Here is a 27,645-nt window from a genome sequence, read left to right as displayed (position 1 = left end):
TGCACATCGATTACGTCATAATAAACACACTACATGCTGAACGCTGGACTCTGATTGGCTGATGGTCACTCTCAGGTGTTTGGTTATTGTCAGATAAAAGCACATCTAAAGTAGTTCCGGCAGGTTTAGAGAGCTTTACAGCTCCATATCACTCCGCTGAATGATTAGAGTCATTCCACAGCTACAACAGTCAGACATCACATCAGAACACAACAGGAGGAGCAGATGTGGAGGACACTAGTGTTACACTTTTAGACACTTATTGTTAGATAGACAATAATGCACTCAGATCGTTGTTCCTTGAATGCAAACATTAAAATCAACGTCAAAAACAGCTAAGAAATTGGCCCAGATTTTGTTCAGCCTTGTTTCAGCAGCGATTGTTTTTGTCATGTGCATCATGGCACTCGTGTTGAATTGAATTTAGAAGAGTCAAAGACTGACACACAGCAGCTTTACATAATTAATAATTACTCATAGTGTTTTGAAGTGCCCATGATATTAATATTGTGTAGTTCGTTATCACGATTTATAACACAGCTGTCTGGAACACTGGATTCTGATTGGTCAGTTGTGACATTTTGAGGTGTGTTATTCCCAGATAACAACTGCTGTAAAACACAGACTCATCCAGGAACTGAGAATCACCGTCAGTAAATACGTTCATCCATATACTCACACATACATATGAGTCATGTACGCTGCTGTGTTTGACTGTTTGCTGCCATCTAGTGTCTAATTAGCTTTGTGTTTATAGAACACTATTACAGCTAAAAGAGTGTTTAATGTTCATGTTTTGTGTGCTGTAGTGGTGTAATAATCAGGGTAAAGCTCATCCAGTGGGCTGTTCTCTCAGAATAAACTCTTCAGTCTCCTACAGCAGTGCAGCTGCTGATCGGCCTGTCGGGCTTTCCTCTGAGAGATCACCCTGCTGGATCTGCTTCATCACTAATACTGAATTATTCTCAGTGTATGCACAAGCAGAGCTGCCAGACTCAATGATTCTTCTACCTCTTCCTTTCTCTTCTCTTCCTCTTTTTTATCTTCCTCTTATTATTTCTCTTTTTCTCCTATTCCTTTTCTTCCTCTCCCTCTCTTCTTTTTTCTTCTTCCTTCTCTTTTTCTTTTTTCCTTCCTTGCTTCCTTCTTCCTCCTCCTCTTTTCCTCTCATTATTCCTTCCTTTCTTCTCTTTTACTTCCTTTTTATCCCCATTCCTCCTCCTCATCTTCTCCCTCTTCTTCCTCTTTCTTCCTCTTCTACTTCTTTATCCTCTTTCCTTCTTTTCTTTGTCCTCCTCCTCTTCTTCATTTCGTCTTCCTCCAGGTTGTGTGTGTTTTTTTCCTCTGCTCTAGATAATCTTCAGTGTCTCCGCCATGTTCGTGGCTCAGAGTCTCCTGCTGGCGGTGGCGTGTGTGTCGCTCCGTGCCGCTCTGACTCCCGAACCCCAGCTCTCTTCTATATCATCATCATCATCATCAGACGCTCCTCACTCCAGCATCAGCACAGATGAAGCCGAGCGTCTAAACGTGTCGACACACACACCGAGCACTGAAGATCTGCTGAACAGCACGGCACACCCCAGCAGCAGCAGCAGCGGAGACGCCAACGGCACACCTGAGAGCTGGACACACCAGCAGCACATAGGTCAGTCCCTCACACACACATGCTAACCGGTCAGTCACACACACACTAACATGCTAACAGGTCACTTACACACTATTTACAGTTTAAAGTTCTCATTAAAATACACTAATGTGGAGCATTAAAGGGGCACTCCACTTTTTTTTTTGGATATAATACTCATTTTACAACTTTTCTTGCGTTAAAGCTGCTGAATGTCAGTTTTTGAATCTTCTAAATCATAAAAACACCATAATATGTGTGCAGATATTAAGAAACGCACGTGTTTATCTGAGAAACCCTGCTAAAGTCAGTGTGTTCAGTGTCAGAATGTCTGTGTTTTGACCTCTACAACCAGCCCACTGCCAGTTTGGCCAATTATAATTCAGCACTCCGGGTTGCCAGATCCTGGAAAACAGTGTATTAAACTTAGTCTTGTTGGCTCCTCAATGTATGTGGACGCAGCTGATAATGCGCCCCCTGGAGGACAGCAGCAGCTTCCAAGATTAGATTCAGTCATTTTCTTTCAGCTTAGTCCCTTATTTATTAGGGGTCGCCACAGCGGAATGAACCGCCAACTATTCCAGCATATATTTTACACAGCGGATTCCCTTCCAGCTGCAACCCATTACTGGAAAACACCCATACAAACTCATTCACACACACACTCATACACTACGGTCAATTTAGTTAATCAATTCCCCTATAGCGCATGTGTTTGGACTATTATGAAATATTATATATATTAATATTATAAATATTAATATGAAATACGATGGTTTTCGCATGAATCTAATTGGCACTTTGGGTGGAAACGCAGCTAGTGTGATCAGCTGTGTGTGAGTTTCCTCCATTATGTTTCATTGAGGTTGGTGAATGCGAGCGTTCGCTCCACTTTAAACCCCAGCAGGCGTCTGACGGAGCCTAATTACTTGCTATTTTGAGTGGAGCTGGAGGAAAGTAGAACTGACTGCTAAAAGAGGTGTCTGCACTTCTGCTGCTCCACATGCAGAATTAATGCGAACGCTCCTGATGGCTCCGTCTGCAGGCTTTAACTCATCACGCATGAGAATGAGCCAGTCAAGTACACATGCATTCTGTTTGCTTCCTCAGAAATCTGTTTAGTCACTATTTGGGGCTGTAGAAAACACCGTCGTTATTTAGTTTTCTGGTATCTAAAGATTCAGTAATCAGGATGCATTTACTAGAGGTGTGCAAAATGATCACCATGAAGTGATTTTCAGGTTAAATCAAGAAAAAATATGTCTTTGTGAAAACAGAATAAAACTGGATAATTTTCCAGATATGGTAGATTTTTGTTCTTGTTTCAACCAAAACCTCACTTCATTTTAAGCAATTGGGTTTAGGGAAGGTTTAGGTCAGCACCCTCTAGTGGATTTGTGATTGAAAACGTACAACAAAACGTACTATTTCGGATTGTAATAGATGTAGACAGCGCCTCTAGTGGATTTGTCATTGAAACGTACTACAAAACTTAGTGACATTTCAGATTTGCATAAATGTAAACAGCACCCCCTTGTGGATTTTTCATCTGAAATGGAAAACAAAACGTACCCTAAGTAACGCATTTCAGATTTGCAAAAATGTAGAGCAAGCCCTTTAGTGGATTTACCATCTGAAACATACAATAAAATATACCATAAGTGTTGTATTTGATATTCACAAAAATGTAAACAGAGCCCTCTAGTAAATGTGTCATTTGAAACGTACAAAAATACATAACATAAATAACATATTTCAGATTTATATAAATGTAGACAGCGTCCTCTAGTGGAGTTGTCTTCTGAAATGTACAAAACTTACTTTAGATTTAACTTATTTTACATTTTAGATTCGTATAAATGTCGTAAATTTGCCATCTGAAACGTACAATAAAATCTACTCTAAATTCCACATTTCAGATTTGCAAATAAAGATTTGCAGATTTGTCATTGAAACGTACTATAAAACTTATCATAAGTGACATTTCAGATTTGCATAAATGTAAACAGCGCCCCCTAGCAGATTAGTCATCTGAAATGGAAAACAAAATGTACCCTAATTAACGCATTTCAAATTTGCAAAAATGTAGACAGCGCCTTCTAGTGGATTTGTTATCTAAAACATACAAAACGTACTTTATGTGACACATTTTAGATTCACAGAAATGTAGACAGCGGCCTCTAGTGAATTTGCCTGCTGAGACTTACAATGAACTGTACTTTAAATACCATATTTCAGGTTTGCGAAAATGCAAATAGCGCTCTCAAGTGGATTTGTCATCTAAAACATCCAACAAAACTCATTAGAACTAACTTTTTTCAGATTTGCATAAATGTAGACAGCGCCATCTAGTGGATTTGTCATCTGAAATGTACAAAAAAACATACCTTAAGTAACGTATTCAGATTTGCAAGTGTAAACAGCGCCTTCTAGTGGATTTATCATCTGAAACGTACCATAAGTTTTGTATTTCAGATTCATATAAATGTAGACAGCGCCCTCTAGTGGAATTGTCAGCTGAAACGTACAACACAACATACCATGAGTAACGTATTTAATATCTGCAAAAATGTAAACAGCACCCTCTAGTGGATTTGTCATCTAAAATGTGCAACAAAACATTAGCCCCTTTCACACAGTGGTAAGTATCTGGAAAATATCCGGAACGACTTTACCGCTAAATTCAAAAAAGCGCTGTTCACACAGACGAGGACGTTACGGAGTTTTTCCGAAAAAGACATCCATTCCAAAACACAGCTAAATTCTGACATTTTTTTAATGTAAATTCTAAATTCTAAATTCTGGTTGCACTTGTATTTGTAAACATTTGACTACATCACAAACTCTGTGGATGATCAGTATTGTGAACAACTTCAATGAAAACATGTAGAGAAACACTTTCGCATGTCGAGATGTTCATGATATGTGTGTGTGCTGGCGCTTACTGGGTGCTTCATTGGCACACACGACGCGTCAATCAACTGAAGGAAGCAGAGCTTGACGGTAAACAAACAGCGGCTTATCATAAGCATCTCATCGATGATTATTTACACAGTTGGCATTAAGATGAACATATAAACGTGATCTGACTAACATCTAGAAGCTGAATGTGTCTGGAAAAATATTCAAAGGCTTTTATTCTCATAAACCGCGCAGACGTGAATGCGTCGTCGAAAGTAGACGTCTCACGTCAGCACGTTCTAGACATGCACGCGCTCTTTCCGGCAATCTTCCTGGCTCTGCATTTACACAGCGCAGCATTCCGGCAAATTACCGGTAATGTTACAACTCCTCTTACCGGAAAAAAGCCAGAACGAATTTATCGGTATTTCAAAAAGGGCCTGTTCACACATACACACCTTTCCAGAAAGTTGCCGGTCATTTTCCGGAAAGGTCTGTATGTGTGAAAAGGGCAATAGTGTAAGTAATATATTCAGATTTGCATAATGTAGTCAGCGCCCTCTAGTGGATTTGTCAACTAAGACGTACAATAAAATGTACTCTATATATATATATATATATATACTTCAGATTTGCCAAAATTGAAATGTACAAAAACATACCATGTATTTTAGATTAATTTAAATGTAGACAGCGCCCTCTAGTGGATTTGTCATCTGAAATGTGCAGTGTAAGTAATATATTCAGATTTGCATAATGTAGTCAGCGGCCTCTAGTATATTTGACATCTGAAATACAAAACTTACAACAAGTAACGCATTTCCAGACTCATAAAATGTCGCCCTCGAGTGGATCTATTATCAGAAACGTACAGCAAAACATACCGTATTTTACATTTCACAAAACCATAGTCATGCACATATTCCCAAAGAGCCCTAGACTGCACTGATCATACATGTGTGGTCCTGTTCTAGAGTCAGTGAGCGCCGTGTCTCTGTCGGAGGATTTCGGCACTGATGCCACCATGTCCACTGAGGATCTTCCTCTTATTTTTGAGCCGTCTGAGGACGTGACGCCGGCCGGTGTGTCTGTCAGCACATCCACGAGCACAGCAGAGCCCACAGAAGCTGAACACACCACATCTGATGGCCAGAGATCCACATCTGACCCGCCCGACACCACACTGGGTGAGGAGAACCCCAGCAGCGTCTCAGTGTTTCAGTGTTGACGGCTGCACCACATATATATTTAAGAAAACATGAGCAGTATCTGGACACTCAACCGTTTTCATATTTCATATATGGCTTGACGATGGACTTATCTGTGTTCTGATTGGTCCAGCAGGTGATGATGTCACACTGAGCTCAATTACCCATCAGAACCTGACAGTTCAGCTACCAGCATCGACACCAAAGACCAACAGCGAGTATCAGGAGTCCAGAGGTCTGTTCTGCACGAGTGTGTGTGTGTTCTGCACGAGTGTGTGCGTGTTCTGCGTGAGTGTGTGCGTGTTCTGCACGAGTGTGTGCGTGTTCTGCGTGAGTGTGTGTGTGTTCTGCACGAGTGTGTGCGTGTTCTGCACGAGTGTGTGTGTGTTCTGCGTGAGTGTGTGTTTGTTCTGTGTGAGTGTGTTGATTCTGCACGAGTGTGCGTTTGTTCTGCGTGAGTGAGTGTGTGTTCTGCACAAGTGTGTGTGTGTGTGTGTTCTACACTAGTGTGTTTTACAGGAGTGTGTGTTTGTTCTGTGTAAGTGTGCGTTAGGTAAGCGTTTATGTGAGTGCGTGTTTGTGCTGCACGAGTGTGTGTTCTGCATGAGTGTGTGTTTGTTTTGTGAGTGTGTGTTAGTTATGCGTTAGTGTGTGTTTTAAATGAGTGTGTGTTTGTTCTGTTTGAGTGTGTGTTTGTTCTGCGTAAGTGTGTGTTTGTTTTGTGTGAGTGTGTTTTTGTTCTGAGTGTGTGTTTGTTGTGTGCGAGTGTGTGTGTTTGTTTTGTGTGTGTGTGTGCGTTAGTTATGCGTTAATGTGTGTTTGTTCTGTGTGAGTGTGTTGGTTCTGCACGAGTGTGTGTTTGTTCTGTGCGATTGTGTGTTTGTTCTGACCCAAACGTCTCTCTAACAGAAGAGCCTGATGAAGATGAGGAGGACGAGGAGTTGGACTCTGAGGAGGAGGAGGAGAGTGAAGAGGACCTGAGTGAAAGCACCATCACACCCCACACGCGTCCCCCATACAGCCTCATTCCTCCACCTCCAGTTTGGGTGCAGCGGAACCAGGGCCTCGGTGAGGAAAACACACACACACACACACACACACACACACACACACACACACACACACACATCATCATCATCATCATCATCATCATCATCATGCTGCAGAACTCAGCTTAACTCTTGTCTTTGTTGTTTGCAGTGCGGAGCTGGGTGGAGCTGATAAGAGAGAAGGTATACGGATCTCCACATATAGAGCTGCTCAATACTCTGGAATAATTAACAAAGAAGAAGAAGAAGGCTGCACCCTAACAACCCTATAACTACCATTTAGGATTATCTGGCACGCAGATATGAACACTCTATCAACCTCCTAGTAACCATTCACAATATCCTAGCAACCGCGTAGCAACACCCTAACAAACATACTGCATCACTTTGGCAACCTCCGAGCAACCATCCAAAACACCCTAACAACCACATAGCAACCCCTGAGTAAGCTCTGTGCCGCCACATACTCCAACAAACGTTTAGCATATAATCTCAAATAACCCTAGCAATCACATAGCAACACAATGACAACCACTAAGCAACCATCCAGAAACCTATAGCAACCACACAGCAACACCTTCACAACTTCTGAGCAACCATCCAAAACAACCTAACAATCACACTCTAGCAACCACATAACCTAACAACCTCCTAGTGTGTCAGCCAGAATACCCTAACAACCACATTACTGACCCTGAAAACATCTTAGCAACCATCCAGAATCCATTAGGAACAACTTGACATGATCCAAAACATTCCAGCATACAAAAACAACACCCTGACAACCTCCTAACAACCATACCAAATACGCTAGCAACCACACATCAACACCCTAACACTCCCTAGCAACTACCCAGAACAAAACCTAACATATTCCATCCAAAACACCAATAAAACACTTAGCAACACCCTGACGATTTACAAACAACAGCCCAGAATACACTAGCAACTGCATAGCATCAACTTGACAGCTTCCTAACTACAATCCAAAACATCCTAGCAACATCCTGACAACCTCCTAGAAACTACTAAACCATAACAACCTTTTAGCAACTACATAGCAACATCATAACAACTTCCTTACAATCACCCAGAATACCCTAACAACCACAACGCACACCCTTAAGATGCTCCTTGCAACCATATAGAACACCCTAGCAACTACACAGCAACACCTTGACAACTTCTTAGCTACAGTCGAAAATACCCCAGCAGCCACATCCTGACAACCTCCTAGCAACCATTCAGAAAAGGCTAGTAACCACATAGCAACACCCTAAAAATCCTAGCAACTACATAGCAAACAGCCTACCCCCCCCCCCCCCTTAAAACACATGACAACATCCAGACAGTTTCCAAGCCACCATTCTAAATACCCTAGCAACTACATATGCTCCTCTAGCAACAGTCTAAACACTAGCCTCACAATAGTCACCACAAAGCAAAACCCAATAGAAAAAGAATTTCCCTCATGTAAGTCAGGCTATTTAATGTAGTATTAGCAGTGGGAAATTTGTGTTTTGTTCAGAGGAGTGCAGAATGTGAGCATGTCCTGTGTGTCTGCCTGCTGTAGGCTGGTTATGTGTCTGGAATGCTGGCACCGGTGGGCATTGGCATCGCTGGAGCTCTTCTGCTGGTTGGCGCTCTTTACAGCATCAGACTGATCCACCGCAAGAGGAGAGAGAGCTTCAAACACCAGAGGAAGAAGGTACACTGTCACAATCACACCCTCACAATCATCAGAGTCACTATCACACCCTCACAATCACACATCACAATAATCTCTGTCACAATCACACCCTCACAATCATCAGAGTCACTATCACACCCTCACAATCACACATCACAATCATCTCTGTCACAATCACACCCTCACAATAATCAGAGTCACTATCACACCCTCAAAACCACACATCACAATCATCTCTGTCACAATCACATCCTCACAATCATCAGAGTCACTATCACACCCTCACAATCACACATCACAATCATCTCTGTTACAATCACACCCTCACAATCATCAGAGTCACTATCGCACCCTCAAAACCACACATCACAATTATCTCTGTTACAATCACACCCTCACAATCATCAGAGTCACTATCGCACCCTCAAAACCACACATCACAATCATCTCTGTCACAATCACATCCTCACAATCATCAGAGTCACTATCACACCCTCACAACCACACATCACAATCATCTCTGTCACAATCACACCCTCACAATCATCAGAGTCACTATCACACCCTCAAAACCACACATCACAATCATCTCTGTCACAATAACACCCTCACAATCATCAGAGTCACTATCACACCCTCAAAACCACACATCACAATCATCTCTGTCACAATCACACCCTCACAATCATCAGAGTCACTATCACAGCCTAAAAACCACACATCACAATCATCTCTGTCACAATCACACCCTCACAATCATCAGAGTCACTATCACACCCTCAAAACCACACATCACAATCATCTCTGTCACAATCACACCCTCACAATCATCAGAGTCACTATCACAGCCTCAAAACCACACATCACAATCATCTCTGTCACAATCACACCCTCACAATCATCAGAGTCACTATCACACCCTCAAAACCACACATCACAATCATCTCTGTCACAATCACACCCTCACAATCATCAGAGTCACTATCACACCCTCAAAACCACACATCACAATCATCTCTGTCACAATAACACCCTCACAATCATCAGAGTCACTATAACACCGTCAAAACCACACATCACAATCATCTCTGTCACAATCACACCCTCACAATCATCAGAGTCACTATCACACCCTCAAAACCACACATCACAATCATCTCTGACACAATCACACCCTCACAATCATCAGAGTCACTATCACAGCCTCAAAACCACACATCACAATCATCTCTGACACAATCACACCCTCACAATCATCTGAGTCACTATCACACCCTCACAATCACACATCACAATCATCTCTGTCACAATCACACCCTCACAATCATCAGAGTCACTATCACACCCTCAAAACCACACATCACAATCATCTCTGTCACAATCACACCCTCACAATCATCAGTCACTATCACAGCCTCAAAACCACACATCACAATCATCTCTGTCACAATCACACCCTCACAATCATCAGAGTCACTATCACAGCCTAAAAACCACACATCACAATCATCTCTGTCACAATCACACCCTCACAATCATCAGAGTCACTATCACACCCTCAAAACCACACATCACAATCATCTCTGTCACAATCACACCCTCACAATCATCAGAGTCACTATCACAGCCTCAAAACCACACATCACAATCATCTCTGTCACAATCACACCCTCACAATCATCAGAGTCACTATCACACCCTCAAAACCACACATCACAATCATCTCTGTCACAATCACACCCTCACAATCATCAGAGTCACTATCACACCCTCAAAACCACACATCACAATCATCTCTGTCACAATAACACCCTCACAATCATCAGAGTCACTATAACACCCTCAAAACCACACATCACAATCATCTCTGTCACAATCACACCCTCACAATCATCAGAGTCACTATCACACCCTCAAAACCACACATCACAATCATCTCTGACACAATCACACCCTCACAATCATCAGAGTCACTATCACAGCCTCAAAACCACACATCACAATCATCTCTGACACAATCACACCCTCACAATCATCTGAGTCACTATCACACCCTCAAAACCACACATCACAATCATCTCTGTCACAATCACACCCTCACAATCATCAGTCACTATCACAGCCTCAAAACCACACATCACAATCATCTCTGTCACAATCACACCCTCACAATCATCAGAGTCACTATCACACCCTCAAAACCACACATCACAATCATCTCTGACACAATCACACCCTCACAATCATCAGAGTCACTATCACACCCTCAAAACCACACATCACAATCATCTCTGTCACAATCACACCCTCACAATCATCAGTCACTATCACAGCCTCAAAACCACACATCACAATCATCTCTGTCACAATCACACCCTCACAATCATCAGAGTCACTATCACACCCTCAAAACCACACATCACAATCATCTCTGTCACAATCACACCCTCACAATCATCAGAGTCACTATCACACCCTCAAAACCACACATCACAATCATCTCTGACACAATAACACCCTCACAATCATCAGAGTCACTATCACACCCTCAAAACCACACATCACAATCATCTCTGTCACAATCACACCCTCACAATCATCAGAGTCACTATCACACCTTCACAATCACACATCACAATCATCTCTGTCACAATCACACCCTCACAATCATCAGAGTCACTATCACACCCTCAAAACCACACATCACAATCATCTCTGACACAATCACATCCTCACAATCATCAGAGTGACTATCACACCCTCAAAACCACACATCACAATAATCTGTCACAATCACACCCTCACAATCATCAAAGTCACTATCCAACCCTCAAAATCATCAATGTCACTATCCCACCCTCAAAACAACACATCACAATCACATCCTCACAACCATCAGTCACAATCACACATCACAATCATCTGTGTCACAATCACAACCTCACAATAACAATCATGACTGTCACAATAACATCCTCACAATCAGTCACAACTACATCATCACAATCACACATTACAATCACACTCTCACAATCAGCCACAATAACACACACAATCATCCGTCACAGTCATCGCAATCATATCCCCACCATTACACAATCACAGTCATCACTCACACCATCATAGTCACAATGACATCTTCACAATCATCAGTCACAATCACACTCTCAAAATCACACAATCACAGCCGTCAGTCACACCTTCACAATGACATCTTTACAATCGTCACAATCATACCTCACACCCTCGCAATCATCATTGTTACAATCCTACCATCACAATCATCAGTCACAACCACACCCTCAAAATCACACCCTCACAATCACACCACCACATCCTCATAATTATCACAATCACAATGATACCATAACAATCGTCAGTCATCAGTCACTATGACACTGTCACACTCATGTCCTCACAATCAGCAGTCACAATGATTCCATCACAATAATTAGTCAGGCATTACATCATCACTCTTACAATCACCCCATCACAAACACATCTTCACAATCATCACAGTCACAATGATACCATAACAATCGTCAGTCATCACGTCATCAGTCATCACTGTCGCAATCACATAGTCACAATTATTAAAGTCATTATCACACCCTCAAAACCACACATCACAATCAGTCACAATCACAATGACACCCTCACAATCAATAGTCAGTCATTACAATCACAACCTCATAATCACACCATCACAATCATCAGTCACAATCACAATTGGCAGTCACAATCACACCCTCACAGTCATACCCTCACAATCATACTCTCACAATCACTCCATTACAATCATACCCATACAATCACACCACCACAAATCCCAGTCAGATATAAAACACATCATCACCATCACCAGTTACAATAACATCATCACAAATACACCATCACAACTACATTTTCACAATCATCATAGTCACAATTACAACCACACCCTCACAATTATCACAGTCACTGACAACCTCGCACTGACATCCTCACAATCACAACCTTCATTCAGTCATCACATCATCAGTCACAATCACAATACAATCACAACCATCAGTCAGTCATCACATCATCAGTCACAATCACAATACCATCACAATCATTATTCAGTCATCACATCATCACAGTCACAATAACACCATCACAATCACATCCTCACGATCATTACAGTCATGATGACACCTTCACAATCACACCCTCACACTGACACCATCACAATCAAACCCTCACAATCATTAGTCTTGATTTCAGTCTTTACCTGCAGTGCTGATGCTTGTTTTGTGCTGCAGCCGCCCAGAGAAGTGCAGAGCGGACCAGACAACACCATGCTGCTGGCGGACAGCTCAGAGGATGAGTTCTGAAGAGGATACAGTGATCCAATGACCGTGCACACACACACACACACACACACACACACACACACACACACTCTTTTACTCACACTTGCTCAGTCACACATGCACCTACACACACACATACTCTCACTCTAACACACACACACACACACACTTGCTCAGTCACACATACACCTACACACACACATACTCTCTCTCACTCTAACACACACACACACACTTGCTCAGTCACACATGCACCTACACACACACATACTCTCTCTCACTCTAACACACACACACACACACACACTTGCTCAGTCACACATGCACCTACACACACACACATACTCTCTCTCACTCTAACACACACACACACACACACACACACACTTGCTCAGTCACACATACACCTACACACACACATACTCTCTCTCACTCTAACACACACACACACACTTGCTCAGTCACACATGCACCTACACACACACATACTCTCTATCTCTCTCTCTCTCTCTCTAACACACACACACACACACACACACACACACACACACACACACACACACACACACACACACACACACTCAGAGCTTATACAATAAGTGTTTTTAGAAATTAATCTCCTTTTCAGAATTGCAATAATGAACTGTTTTTATTTTTCTTTCTGCTTAATTCACCAAGACTTTAACACGCTCAAACACACACACACACACACACACACACCATTAGCTGGGAAACAACTCAAATATTAGCTGATGAACATCCTGAAACATCTGTCAGCCAATCAGAATCAAGCAATATTATAGTATGAACACTTTCATTGGTCAGCTGCTGATCTGAAGACACACACAACACCCCAGTCTCATATGAAATACGAGAATAGTACAGATAAAGAAGACTCTAGCAGAAGATCAGTCTAAATGAAGCACTGCTGCAGCTTTGGGTGATTTATTTATCAAGATTCACATTCAGACATTACACACTTTACTATAGGACTCATTCCAGAATTGCGGGTACATATCAGACAGTGATCGAGCTGATGATGTGTAAAAGTGTTGAAGGTGGATTTCTCTGCTGAATCATCTGCTGATCTGCATCAATCATCACCAATACTGCAGAAGACCTACTGGAACCAGCATGGACCAAGATTCTCTTAGAAATCAGTCAAGTTAGGTGAAGGAGACATCATGGTTTGGGGTTCATTCAGTATGGGGGTGTGCGAGAGATCTGCAACATCAACAGTCTGAGGTATCAAGACATTTGTGCTGCCCATTACATTACAAACCACAGGAGAGGGACAATTGTCCAGCAGGATAGCGCTCCTGCTCATACTTCAGCCTCCACATCAAAGCTCCTGAAAGCAGAGAAGGTCAAGCTGCTCCAGGATTGGCCAGCCCAGTTACCAGATATGAACATTATTGAGCATGATAAAGGAGGAGGTTTTGAAGATGAACACAGAGTCTTGATGAACTCTGGGAGTCCTGCAAAAAGGCTTTCTTTGCCATTCCAGATGACTTTATTAATCAGTGATAACGCGATATAATTTGTGTTTTTATTCAAAACTATTTCATTAAAGGTCTGGTTTTGAAAAACAATAGAAAATTCCCGGAGATGCGAAATGTACCTGCAGTTCTAGAATAAACCACACACTCACAGTATTTGCTATGACTCCTGACAGGAGCTGCTGTATGGTAAACAGGCTGTAAATATAGGACTGTTACAATGTTTTCCTGATGTTTTGACAATCTGTGTGCTTAATGTTTGATATCTGAGGCGTTTATGAATCCATACGTCACTGCAGGCTTGTTACAGTGTTTTTAATTGCTTTTAAAAATGACATTTCTCTGTCAGAGTTGTGAATTATCTTAATAAACCAGTGTTCAGCATACAACAAATGTACAGAAACACACGAAGAGCTGACAGACCCTCACTGTAAATAAAAATCTGTCACCATTCATTGTTTCTTTTGTGTGAAAATATAATACATTATGAATTGTTTTATTTATAACCTTTAATCTGCCTTTTTTACTTCACTTTTAATACAGATTATTTATTTTAAGCTAAACACTGTATTAATTTTTAAATAACGTTTTAACATCTGTATTTGCACATTTTGCATTAAAAGGAGCATGAATAATTTAGAGATATTGTATAGCACACCTCAAAAGTAAAATTATAAATAAATAAAAAAATCCCAAAATATAACAACTAAATAAATTAAATTAAATAAAATAATAATATACAATGAATATTATAAACAACCCAATCAGAGTGATTCTATTGATTCGCTCATTACAAAGAATCGACTGATTCATTCGTTCACTCATTCATCAATATAAAAATAAACAACTCTGAGTCTTACATTAATTTACTCTCTCTTCAAAATAATAAAATGAACCGACTTAGTCACTCATTCATTGACCCACTCATCAAAATAAAAAGAAACGACTCAAAGCGATTCATTAATTCACTCGTTCATAAGTAAAAAGAACCGAATAATTCATCCACTAGATCATCGGTCATTGTATATTCGACGACAGATAAGTCACGCGATATTCCAGAAATGCTGTGTGTGTTGAAATTAATCTCAGGTAGACATATATCAAGATGAAGTTAATAATATATCACAGATGAGTGGATAAAAACGGTTTCTAACTGCTGAGGTGATTTGGCGCCAAACAGCAGACGGCGCGCTGGGCACAAATAAAACAAAACTTGACGATGACGATTGATGATGATAATAATAATAATCTAGTGTAAACTACTCCAATTGTTGGAAATAACATCTAAAATAACATATACAGAACAATCACTTTAAAACTGTCATCTCATCAGAAATATAACCAAGCTAATGTGTTCTGATGCGAAGCAGAATTTAGATAATCACACTGTCATTCCTACCATATACACAACTAAATATAAACGATCTAAAGTTGACTATATCATATAGCTACTAATAGATTAAAATTAAAGGCTTTTCTTGTGCTCAAGTGTGGCAAAAATGAAGCATCGGCGGCCTCTAGCGGTGTGCTGCTGCCATAGCAGCTCATCATAATGAACATTTATGCAAATACACAGAAAAATGAAACATTTATGAAGTTATTTATACACATTTTTAATCTCTATTTGACCAATTCTACATTTTTAAACAGAAAAGTTCAGCTAAAAGCACTACAGCACTTCTGGAACATATACTTTGACTATAATGATCAGGTCTCACTGGAAGAAGAGAGTACTGCCTCAATGTGATCTCCTGGCTGAATAATAATTAAAAAAAAAAAATAATAATAATGCAAATTTATAGACAGGACTTTTGAGTGTTTTTGATTTTTTTTTAAAGAATAAAGCACAATAAATGACTTGAGATTTGTGTAACCACAAAAAGAAAAGAAAAACCTATAAACAATGAACACAATATTTTAAAAAGAACATATTTCATTATTTTATATAACCAAAACAAGTATTTTGCTGCATTACCACTGTGTTTTTCCTTTTTTTCTCATATCACAGTTGTTAATGTAAGCTAACAGAATTGCTAAAGTTAATAAATGACAAAAATAAACATAAATGTCATAATTTTGTTGAAAAATTGAAAAACAAATATACTCAAAAGATGAAAAATCACACAGTTCAGAAAAAGATCGCATTTGTTACCAATAGTGAAGACATTAACTAACATTAACATTACACAACGCCTTTTAACAGCTTTACATTAATGTTGAAACATTCATAATGGTTTACAACACAGTGTTTATTAATGATACATTTTAAAACGCATTAATAAAAATATGCAGAATGATTTATTATTAGTTGTAGTTAATCAACTAATAAATTTAACTTTTGTAAGCAAATTACATGTTTATTATCATAACTTTACATATGCGCATATATACACACACATACGCTTGGTCTTGTTCTAGAATCTGATGCCATGCGATATTTTGCAGTATCAGCACTTGCACAGCCTCCTCACCCTTCTGTATTACTCCGCCCACACAGAGTGACAGCAGATCAATAAACTTACTACAGCTTGACAAATATTGCAGCTGTCGGACAACATCATGTACTTTTCAGGCAAGAATGTTTAGATTGCAACTATACAGTTTATAAGGACAGTGCCTATTTTATATATTTATCATTTTGGAAATTCAGTGCAGCCATCAGCCTCTCGCGCACCATTTACATAGAGCATCGGCGTCAACGCTTCCCTTTCACTTTGAATGGGTGACGTCAGGCATTGCCGAACTGCATTGCGGATCCGTCGGTGCCGCTTCAGAGGCGTTGCTCGCTGCAAAAGTTGGGACTAGCTCAACTTTTCAAACGCCGACGGAAGCATCAGCCAATCAGATCACTGTATGCAAATACACAAGCTAGACAGTGGCCTATTGCTGACTGAATTTCATTGGCTGACGCTGCTATGATGATCGCTTTAGCCCTAACCTCAGACACGTCTTCAGTCAAGCGTTGACGCTGAAGCCCGGTGTGAATGGGGCATCATACTGAGCAGAGCAAAGATGGTTGAAGCTCCGCCACAAGATGGCGACAGAGATCGCATAATAAAATAGGGGAGAAAAACAGCGCAATTTCAAACTACAGCTGATAAAACAGGTCATTGACACTCTAAATCGGTCTCTCTCTCTTGTATGCTGTATGTAGACCCCAGTATTCTGCTAGTATTTGCTTTGGCTTTCTCAGGGTTAATTATTGTGATCTCCTGATTGCAGCAGAGAAATCCTGGGAAATCTCAGAAGACTGATGGCATTTCCTGCTGTTCAGCCTTATAATCTTGAAATGTGAGCAAAATCAGCTGTTTTGTCCTCACGTTAGACATTACACTAGAGAATCATTCAAACGCTAGCTCTACAGTGACGTTGGTGAATGAGCAGCGGTTTCTGCTGTTCTGACGTCAGCTGCAGATGTGAAGGAATAGCGGAAGAAAGTAGTTCCTCATACAGAAGAGTTTTTAGACTTTCAGTGTTTGATTTTCTTATTTATATTCAGAATTATGCCGTCAAACTGTTGTAAAAACACATTATCACACGAGTAGCAGTGCCATATGGCTGTATATCAGCACTGCTGGGACACTAAGGCACTCTGCCTCTGGCCTCAAGCCAACGAATGTCTCCCACCAGGGCCGATGTACAGCCATATCACACTGCTACTCATGTGATATTGCCCATACACATATATGTGCAAATACACAAATGGAGTCATCTGCACTCTAAAAATGCTGCGTTGTAACTTGTAACTTAAATTGGGTCAAATGTGGACAAACCCATCCGTCTGGCTTAAAAGTGTCATTTAAATTAAATTCTAATTAACCCAACATTGAGTTTGCTCATATTTGACCCAACATCAGTCAGTAAAATGTATTTATATTGTACATTAAACATAGCAAAGCAATCCCAAAGCACTTCATAACATTAATAATCATTTAATAAACAGAATTAAAAGAAAAAAAACTTGTGTATTGTTTAAAGATCACCTTTTAAAATGATTAAACTTTAACAGTCAACATTTAATTAGAAAAGGAATCAGTAAATGCTGAAATTAAACAAATAAAATGGAGTATTAGTTTTGATAATCGACTGATAAAGTTAACATTTACCAATTAAATGATGTGGTAATTTGTGGTGTTTTTTTGCAAAGGATCTCTTTAACTTTATAAAATGTAAAATAAAAAAAGCATTTAAATAAAAATATCATTAATATTACACCAAGTATAGAGCAGGGGTCACCAATCTCGGTCCTGGAGGGCCGGTGTCCCTGCAGGGTTTAGCTCCAACTTGCCTCAACACACCTGCCTGGATGCTGTTGGCTAGCTAGTAAGAGCTTGATTAGCTTGTTCAGGTGCGTTTGATTAGGGTTGGAGCTGAAATCTGCAGGACACCGGCCCTCCAGGAACAAGTTTGGTGATCCGCGGAGAATTAAATTGATAAAAAGCTTGTGCATATTTGCAAAGATGACTTTTATTGATATAATAACGTAACGATGTGGTGATTGTCAGTGCGTTGTGTAAGGTCAAAAGGTCAAAGGGTCAGAGGTCAGGAGTTAGAGCTTTTATTCAGTGGGTCAAACACAAGGTGCAACATCTTCACATCTCATTAGAAAGCAACAAAACAGACGAAACTCCAACAGATCTGTGCTGTTTCCCAGACCCGCGCCATCCTCAGAGCCACCCAATAAAATGCGACTACTTTTGAACTGAACAAATGCGAGCTGTGCCTGTGGAAATGCATCGCGTTGAGCTCAGAGAGAGAGAAAAGCAGCCCGTCAGGCACACGATACACAGTCTAACCCTGCTAGCCAACATCTGTAAACTTCGACTATAGTGTAAACCTGAGCTGAGAGAATGGAGGAGCTTTGGAAGACGTAGAAGAGTCCGTCTCGAGAACACAGAGCTGGATTTACTGCTACGAGACGCTTCGGATCCTCCGTTTGAAGCATAGATACTGACGTCCAACCAACACGCACGTCTGTCAGCAGGGGCCGGACTCAGGAACAACATTTATGCTTATTTATAGTAGGAATTTTTAGGATTTAGGCTGGGTTCAAATGCGGAATTAAGTATGTGCGTTAGTTACATAAAAAGTCAACCCAAACATGAGAGCTGAGGTGAATTACCTTAATGCGATGCGAATAAGTGACATGTTTGCCGCAAAAACGCAGAATTCGTCCAAATTGTGAGCATATGGAGCAAACGTGGAATGAGGTGAATTACCACAACGCGACATATTGGTGTGCAAGTTGAGCTGAATTAACATATTACAATGTCAATATCACAAAACAAATGAGAGGTTTTCTGCAAAAGTTAATGCAAACAAGCAAGCGGAGGCAAAATACAGTATTGTAACGTGAATAATCATAAAATGCGTGGCGCATCTGCTGCAAAAGTTAATGCAAATGGGCAGGTTGAGTTCATTTAATGCAATGCAAATGATGCAAAACATGCAACAGGTTTGATGCAAAAGTCAAAGCAGGTGAAATACCGTACTGTAATGCAAATGATGAAGAATGTGCGACACGTTTGCCGCAAAATCGCAAAAACCGTATCTGGAGCGAAAGTTTAAATAATTCAACTGTAGTGAAACATTTGCTTGAGGTGAAAAACATCCGATGAGTAAACTAGAGCGAGTGACACACTCTAAAAACAGGATTACAACTTCTGAAAAATGTTATTGACGAAAAGCTACGATTACACGATAGTCACTGCAAAAAGTCAATGTGAATGTTCGAGGTGGGGTGAATTACCGTAACCCAATGCGAATAATGCAGAATGCGCGACACGTTTACTGCAAGAGTCAATCCAAAGAGTTGAGGTGAATTACAGTATTGCAACGTAAATAATGAGTGATTCATTTGCCGCAAAAGTGAATGCAAATGAGAGAGCAAAGTACCATAATGCAATCCAAATGATGCAAAACATGCAACAGGTTTGCTGCAAAAGTCAATGCAAACATACAAGTTTAGGGGAAATACCGTACTGTGATGCGAATAACGCAGAATGCGCAATGTGTTTGCCGCAAAAGTCAATGCCAATGTGCGAGTTGAATAAAATTTCCGTAATGCGATGCGAATGACCGAATGTGTGGCACGTTTACAGCAAAAGTCAATGCAAACATAAGAATTGGGTTGAATTACTGTAATACGATGCAAAATGCAGGTTCTGCAAAAGTCAATACTTTTTATGCCTTTGCAAATGTTTATGTATTTACGCTTTCAGTCTCAAGAACATCATTAGCAGGTAAACAAACAGGCTACACACAATGTCATGTAAACAGCCCATTTCTACATCTACTTATCCCCATAGAAGATTTTTCGTGAATCCGGCCCCTGTTTTTCCATCTCAGAGAACGAGCTAGAATAGAGCGACGCGTCCAGATTTATCAGTTCACCTAAAAATGAAAACATCAGCCGTCATGTCGATCTACACCGTAGTAAAGCAGCAGCTCTTTTCTGTCATATTTCAGTGTTAATGCGGTGCAGCGGAGCACCTGTGCAGCATTTATATACCAGCATGAACACAATGTGATGGATTATCAGTGCATAGTGACTTTGGGTTAGTTTCTCACATAAAGCAGCACATATAGCCTGAAATATAGTGCATATGGGTTACTTTTCTAAAAAAAACAACACGTTTTAAAAATATTATTCTTCATTAACACTAGACTTTTACAGCAAGTTTTGTTTTAAATCGCATAGAAAAGAGCTCCATCAAGAAATAACACCAGTTGTTCTTTATAATAAGGTTTCATTAGTTCATGTTGGTTATTACGCAGATGTCTGGAACATGATCTGATTGGTCGATCACAACATTTAGGCATGTTATTTTCAGATAACAATTCAGCTGTTTGGCGCCACCTTGTGACTGAATATTAATAAGTAGATTAGTGTAGGCTCCGTTCAGCCGTTTTTCTATGTGCAAGCTTTGTTTAATTAAGGAGCTAGTAAATTAGTACAGCTCAGATCAGTGTTTTGCATCTAAATGTTTAGTTACATGGCAAAATGTACTGGATGTACGTTATATTTAGTGCATTTACTAACATGAACAGAGTGAAAAGTACAGTAATGCATTTATTAAAATTCAACATTTATTATTAGAAACCAACATTAGCTAATGCACTTTAAGTTAAGAACTAACAATGCACGACTGCATTTTAATAATATACAATACAATTTAGTGAATAAATACTGTTGTAGATATCTTGCACACATGTCAACACTATTGTTCATATTACTAAATACATTAACTAAGAAAACCTTATTGTGAAGCGTGACCAAACTTTCTTTAAAAAGATTCCTTTTGTTTTCGTTAGTGTTGTACAGGTCTAGAAAGACATGAGGATGAATAACAGACATTTTTAGGTGAACTATTGCATTAAAACGAGAAGATCTGCAAATGCGTTTGGCCGTGAAGAAACAGGCTTTAAAATGAACCGAGCTCACGCTAAACATCCCATAATGTCAAAAGGGAACACGACGATTTACAAGGAGTGAGAAATAATCCAAACGGCGAACGGTTGCTTTATCGGTCGGTAAAAAAATACGGTCATAAACTGAGGTCTCTTCTATAGCTTGTGAGGTAAAGTAGAGCTCTTCTATCTCTAAACCCTGCGGTACAAAACTTTGTCAAGTGCTTAGCTTATAATGCTCAGAGATGCACAGTGTGCAGGCAAAAGTGAACAACTCTTCATCCACAACACCGGCTCGTGTCCGTTTACTGGTGGCGCTTCGTGAAGAATAACCTTCATCAATTTTCAGTTCTGCATGGTGTGCTGTTTTGTGTACGTGTGTGTGTTGATGTGGTGCTGTGTGGTTCTATGGCCGTCGCAGTGGTTTTAAATATGCTGGGGTCATAAGTATTTGCGAAAGTAGATTACATACAATGCAAATGTGCGAAAAAAGGCGAATTTCTGACGAGCAGCGCAAAAAAAGGGTGATTGTGCAACGTTTACCACAAATACGAGGAACACTTCAACTGTATATTCTATGAAGGTTAAAACTATTCAATTCGAAATAAAATTTTCCGGAAAAAAAAAAAAAACGTTCTGTGAGTTATATGGAGCATGTGACGAGAAGGTGTGAACCCAGCATTACGCCATGGTTAAAGTTTGAGTGTGTAAAATTTATTTGAGTTTTAGGATGATGATAAAACCATTCAGTTCATGTTTATTCATATAGCGCTTTTACAATGTAAATGTAACTGGCGATTACTCTGCGTTTTAAATTTCTACACAGAGAGGTCATGTTTTGAACTTTGATTGGTTTCACAAATTCATTTCACACACAATTTGCACAACTGACGTCCATTCATACATATTTAATTGCACTACATTGGAAATGCGAAAACAGTTGCACGCACTTGCGTTTACAATCTGCCGCAATTACATGCGTATGAAAGGAAGTCAAGTGTGTAATCTTGTCACATGATCGCATAAAATTAACAGAAGATTAAAATGTGACCACTCATTTTATTAGTGTCGCATCATCTTGTTTTATCCCGCCCATTTTCACTTTCACATGCTAATACCACAGCTTTACAGTGATTTGTTTGTGGCTGCATGTTTTTTTTGCCCTCTCACTTAGAAAGTAATAGGAATTTGGGCTGCACAATATTGCAATAATATTTTTACGATATTTTTCTGATCTAATTAAATCTTTTTTCAGGCTTTAAAATAAAATGTGCAAACGATTAGTCTTTGAAACTCTATGAATAAACGTAAACCTGCGCGGATATTTCGACACTGATAGACTGTTGTCATTTTCCTCTCTCGTCTCGACTCCGCCCATTAGTGTTTATTTTCAGCTTTGGGCCACATTAGCCAATAGTAGAACAGCACCTTTTGTGGGGCGGAGCTAAATATAGTACAGCCTCATCTGATTGGGTAAAAAATGTAATAGACAATCTATTCATTTAACACATAAATAATTGGTATAGAATAAATTACATTTACCACTCGAATATGGCATATTTTGTGATCATTTGTCAATATAGCACACAGCTCTAATAGCAAATAAAACCATACTATCGGAGCAGCAGTAATACTAATATCCACTTCTGATGCATTGATGAAAGTTACCATAAAGCGCCACCACTAGTTTTGAATCGAAACAATCAAAGATTTTCCAGGAGTGCAGTGAAGTTCAGCATTAAAGAATCGATTAACGTCAGCATTAAATCATGGATAGCACCAGGGAGATCAGAGACGTAACTATGCGCTGTACATTCATCATACGCGATGATCGGACGCAGTCGGCACAGTGAGGCGTTTCTTCCTTCAGCACACTCTCCTGGACTCAAATCATATCATGTACAGAAAATAATATATATATTTATATATAGTTATATATATTCTATATACTGCTATATGTGAAACACTTGTATATAAAACAAGTTACTAAACGAGTTTAGTAACACAGTCATGTAGAAAAATATGACATCTTGACAATTTCAAACGACTACGGTAGATATACTGCAGCTACAACTGTCATTAATGCTAAAACAATCAGAATAAGAAGAAGAATAAGAAGAATCTAAATCAAAGGAAAATAAGAAGAAAAGGAACCAAATCTATGAAAGCAAATCAGGAGCAAAATTACATTTGAAGTGTAATGTGTAAAACGCCTTGCAATATGGAAATTGGCAATGTTTTTCTTTATTTGAATGAGCATTTTCCTTGATGTGTGCGCAAAGTTTGGTATTTAATTATATAATTTACATTTTCCATTGTAAACCAAAGTTCAAGAGTTTACACTTAGCTGATGATTGATTATAAAACTTGTTTGGCATGCTGTCCTGAGAGAGAGCCCTGAGCTCATAAGATCCTCAAGCCCGGGGCTCCCTCCTGTTTGCAGGGCGAGAAGGAAGTTTGAAATTAGGTAGATCTTCCTGCGGTATAGCTAATGACTAGGCCCACACGGAATCTGCGAGCGCAGAATTCCACAGATTTTTAGCCCATCATTAATTCTGTTTATTTACTTGTGTAAATGTGTGTAAATCTATATTTACTCAGTTTTACAGTAATATTATTGATATTATTGAATTAATTAATATTAAGAAAATCTAATTGGATTTGCATTGTAAACATTAAATAAAAGTTTAAAAGATTTTTTTTTTCATATATTAAGGTTTTAGTAATGATACTCCCAAAATAATTCAGCAGAAATCCGCAGATTTTTTACCAAAAGTCTTAGCAGAAATAGCAAAAAATGTCCGCAGATTCCGTCTGGCCCTACTAATGACCAATTAGGAACTGCTTTGAAGAGATATACTGCTGACTAGGAGCACGTCTAAGGTGCCAATTTGGATTAGTCTATTTACTTAAGTCGCATGTCTTTGGATGGTGGGAGGAAACCTGAGAACCCAGGGGAAACTCACACAAGCATGGGGAGAACATGTAAACTCCACACAGAAACGTTGAATGGCCTGGTAAGGACTTGAACCAGTGACATTCTTGCTGTGAGGCAACAGTGCCAACCACTGGGCCGCCGTGCCGCCCAATCTAGGAAAAGGTAAGAGGAGAAGGGGTGGTAGGGGGATTCTTCAAGATGAAGATAACTGTGGTATGACACTCTTAATGTTTATAATGACTTAGTAACTGTCTGATTGGAAAATCACGTGTTGGCTAATGCAGAACCAGCCGTGGACAATCATAAGCACATGATCCTCTCGAAATTACTTTATAAACAATCTTCACTTTTTATATTGTAATTTTAAAACAACTTAAATAATGCATCAAAATAAGTCAACTTGCCTTTTTGCTATAACTTGCATACTGCAATGCATATGTAATATTTGCTATGAACACCCAACAGTGAATTAATGAAAACACTAGTTTTACAACCGGTTCTGCTTGCACGTTAAATCAAATCTAATGTATTAGATACACAATTTAAATTCTCAATTGATAAAGCATCAAAGTCAGTATGCAGTTAACATTTTGTAAATGGTCAAATGTCATCAGATCATTTAAACATCATTTTGCACACACTTCATGGAGAATGCACTTGTAAATAAGGAAAATATTGTCATTTTGCATATTGCATTGTCATTTTGCATATTCTATTTCGAAATTAAGTTTTGCCACAGATTTGCTAGCATAGTAATCACCAGGCTCAGCAGTGTGTGAGTACAGTAAGGGAAGTACACTCCGCCGATCTTCTGCTAGTGTTTATTGCTGAAATCATAAAGGATGCTGTACTTCTAGTGTGTGTGTGTGTGTGTGTGTGTGATGTTGAGGTTGCTCAGTGTACGGAAAGCACTGAAAAAAGTGGCCATCGAGGAGCTAAAGGAGCCCGGAGTCTCAAACATACTGCGTTTGCCCCACGTTTATTTGCACATTTTTTTAATAGGGACTAGAAATGCTGCTTTCAAGTGCTCCTGGGAACGTCTCACTAATAGAAAACTTAGCATTAGTAAAATACCAAGCAATGGCTGAGAATCATCATGGGAAATGTAGTTTAAAAGTAGTAACACTAGCTTAATGAACTACTAATTAGCATATTATTAATAGTTAGTAAGGTAGAAGGTGAGTTTAGGTATTGGCTAAGCTGTAGAATAAGATACATTATAAAATTATTAATGAACAGCTGACATCTTAATAACAGGCAGGTTATAAGACAGAAGGTAATAGCATCAATTTTGACCTAAATTAAAGTGTTACAGTCTCTGATGATCATTAAAGCTGCATTTATTTGATCAGAAACACTGAAAAAATGTGAAATATTTTTATCATTCATAATAACTTTTTTGCATGGGATTATATAGTATAGTGAAATTTATTTCTGTGATTTAACACTGAATATTCAGTATTATTAATTCAGGATATGCTGATTTGGTGATCAGGATCATTATTAGTAATATTGCAATATTTTTCAGAGTTATTATTGAATGAGTTTTCAATAATACATCATTTATTAATCTTTAGTAGTTTTATAAAAGATTGTTTAAAACCAAGCTGTAAATGTAGCCATGAACTGCTTAAATCCTTTAATATAAAAGAAAACAAGTCAGGCAGGGAATCGACAAATCAATGTAAACTGAACTGATTGGCTTAAAAGAATCATCAGATTTAATCTAAATAACACTGATGCAGCGTTTTGTCACTTTAGTATATATATATAAATATATATATATATATATATATATATATATATATATATATATATATATATATATATAAATATATATATATATATATATATATATATATATATATATATATATATATATATAAATATATATATATATATATATATATATATATATATATATATATATATATATATATATATATATTTATATTTATTTATTTTATTTTTTTGGCAAATTTAGCTTTAATAAGCAGGAAAGTAAACACTAGAAGTTTTGTCTCTTCCTAAACATGTTAAGATAAACACTCTAAAACTCTGTCCTCATTTACTCTGGACACAAATGAAGAAAACGGGGGAAATCTGTGTTTGAACTAAGCAATATTTTTCTGAAAAAAGTGTAACAAACTTCCAGCCAATCAGCTGTAAGGGGTGTGTCTAGTTACTTTAGCATATATATGAAAGAGGTGTGGCCTGTTAAGTGTTTTAGTGTTGCAATATGAATCTACCAATCTTTTGGCAAAATGAACTCTTAATCAATATTGCTAAAACACCATGGTTTGGTGGAGGTCAACATTAGGGTGAGAGAGCTCATCTCCGCCCAAAAATAAAACAGCACATTAACTATCAGACACAAACTTGGAATTGTAATAAAAATAAAAAGGTAATTGTCAAACAAGTTGCTGTTACAGTCTTAAAAGCTTTCATAAAATACCTTCAGTTTCTCCATTTTTAAGTTGTGATAATTAAACACGGTTAAAGAGTAAATTATTCGTGACATTTAAACTCTTTAAAATATTTCCCAAGTGATGATTAATAGAGATTTTGCCAAAATGTTCTTAAATGGTAAATTGATAGTAATGGGCTGTGTGCACAGCAAGTGTTTTCACCAATGATGAAGAAACCGAAAATATTAAACAAAATTTAGACAAACAGGAACAAAGAGATAGAGAAACAGAAAAAATATTAAATTTAGTCTTTTTTCTTTTTGCAATAAATTTTAATAATAAATTTTTAAATATTATCTTTCTATTCCTAAAGATGTCCGGTGAGCAAACTATAAATAAAACTGCTTAATAAAAACCTCTGTGTAATGCATCAAAATATTATCAATATATTCACTGAGAAATTGATGAAAATATTAATTTTCAAAAAGGGGTGCGCTCATTTATTTATATATATAAATAATATATATTATTCTCATTATATATATATATATATATATATATATATATATATATATATATATATA

General features: G+C 38.6%; 1 protein-coding gene across 6 annotated transcripts in view; it reads left to right on the top strand.

Annotated features, from left to right (window-relative positions):
• Positions 1-14,758, top strand: part of armh4 (armadillo like helical domain containing 4) — a 17,878-nt gene extending 3,120 nt beyond the window's left edge. For 2 of the 6 annotated variants that reach the window (XM_087298919.1, XM_087298920.1), the window contains 7 exons: positions 1,325-1,645; positions 5,500-5,712; positions 5,870-5,968; positions 6,643-6,801; positions 6,934-6,965; positions 8,356-8,490; positions 12,756-14,758. In XM_087298919.1, the coding sequence (XP_087155045.1) occupies positions 1,375-1,645; positions 5,500-5,712; positions 5,870-5,968; positions 6,643-6,801; positions 6,934-6,965; positions 8,356-8,490; positions 12,756-12,827 (981 nt within the window). In that variant the 5' untranslated portion in view covers positions 1,325-1,374 and the 3' untranslated portion in view covers positions 12,828-14,758. Of the gene's footprint in view, positions 1-1,324; positions 1,646-5,499; positions 5,713-5,866; positions 5,969-6,642; positions 6,802-6,933; positions 6,966-8,355; positions 8,491-12,755 lie in introns of all 6 variants that reach the window. The other 4 variants (XM_087298917.1, XM_087298918.1, XM_087298916.1 and 1 more) reach the window with 3 other exon arrangements.
• Positions 14,759-27,645: the final 12,887 nt, after the last annotated feature.

This window comes from Danio rerio, chromosome 20, assembly GCF_052040795.2.
Source record: "Danio rerio strain M-AB ecotype USA chromosome 20, GRCz13ab, whole genome shotgun sequence".
In the NCBI taxonomy this organism is placed as follows: domain Eukaryota; kingdom Metazoa; phylum Chordata; class Actinopteri; order Cypriniformes; family Danionidae; genus Danio; species Danio rerio.
Note: the sequence above shows the minus strand (reverse complement) of the source record. Positions and strands in the feature narration are given on the sequence as shown.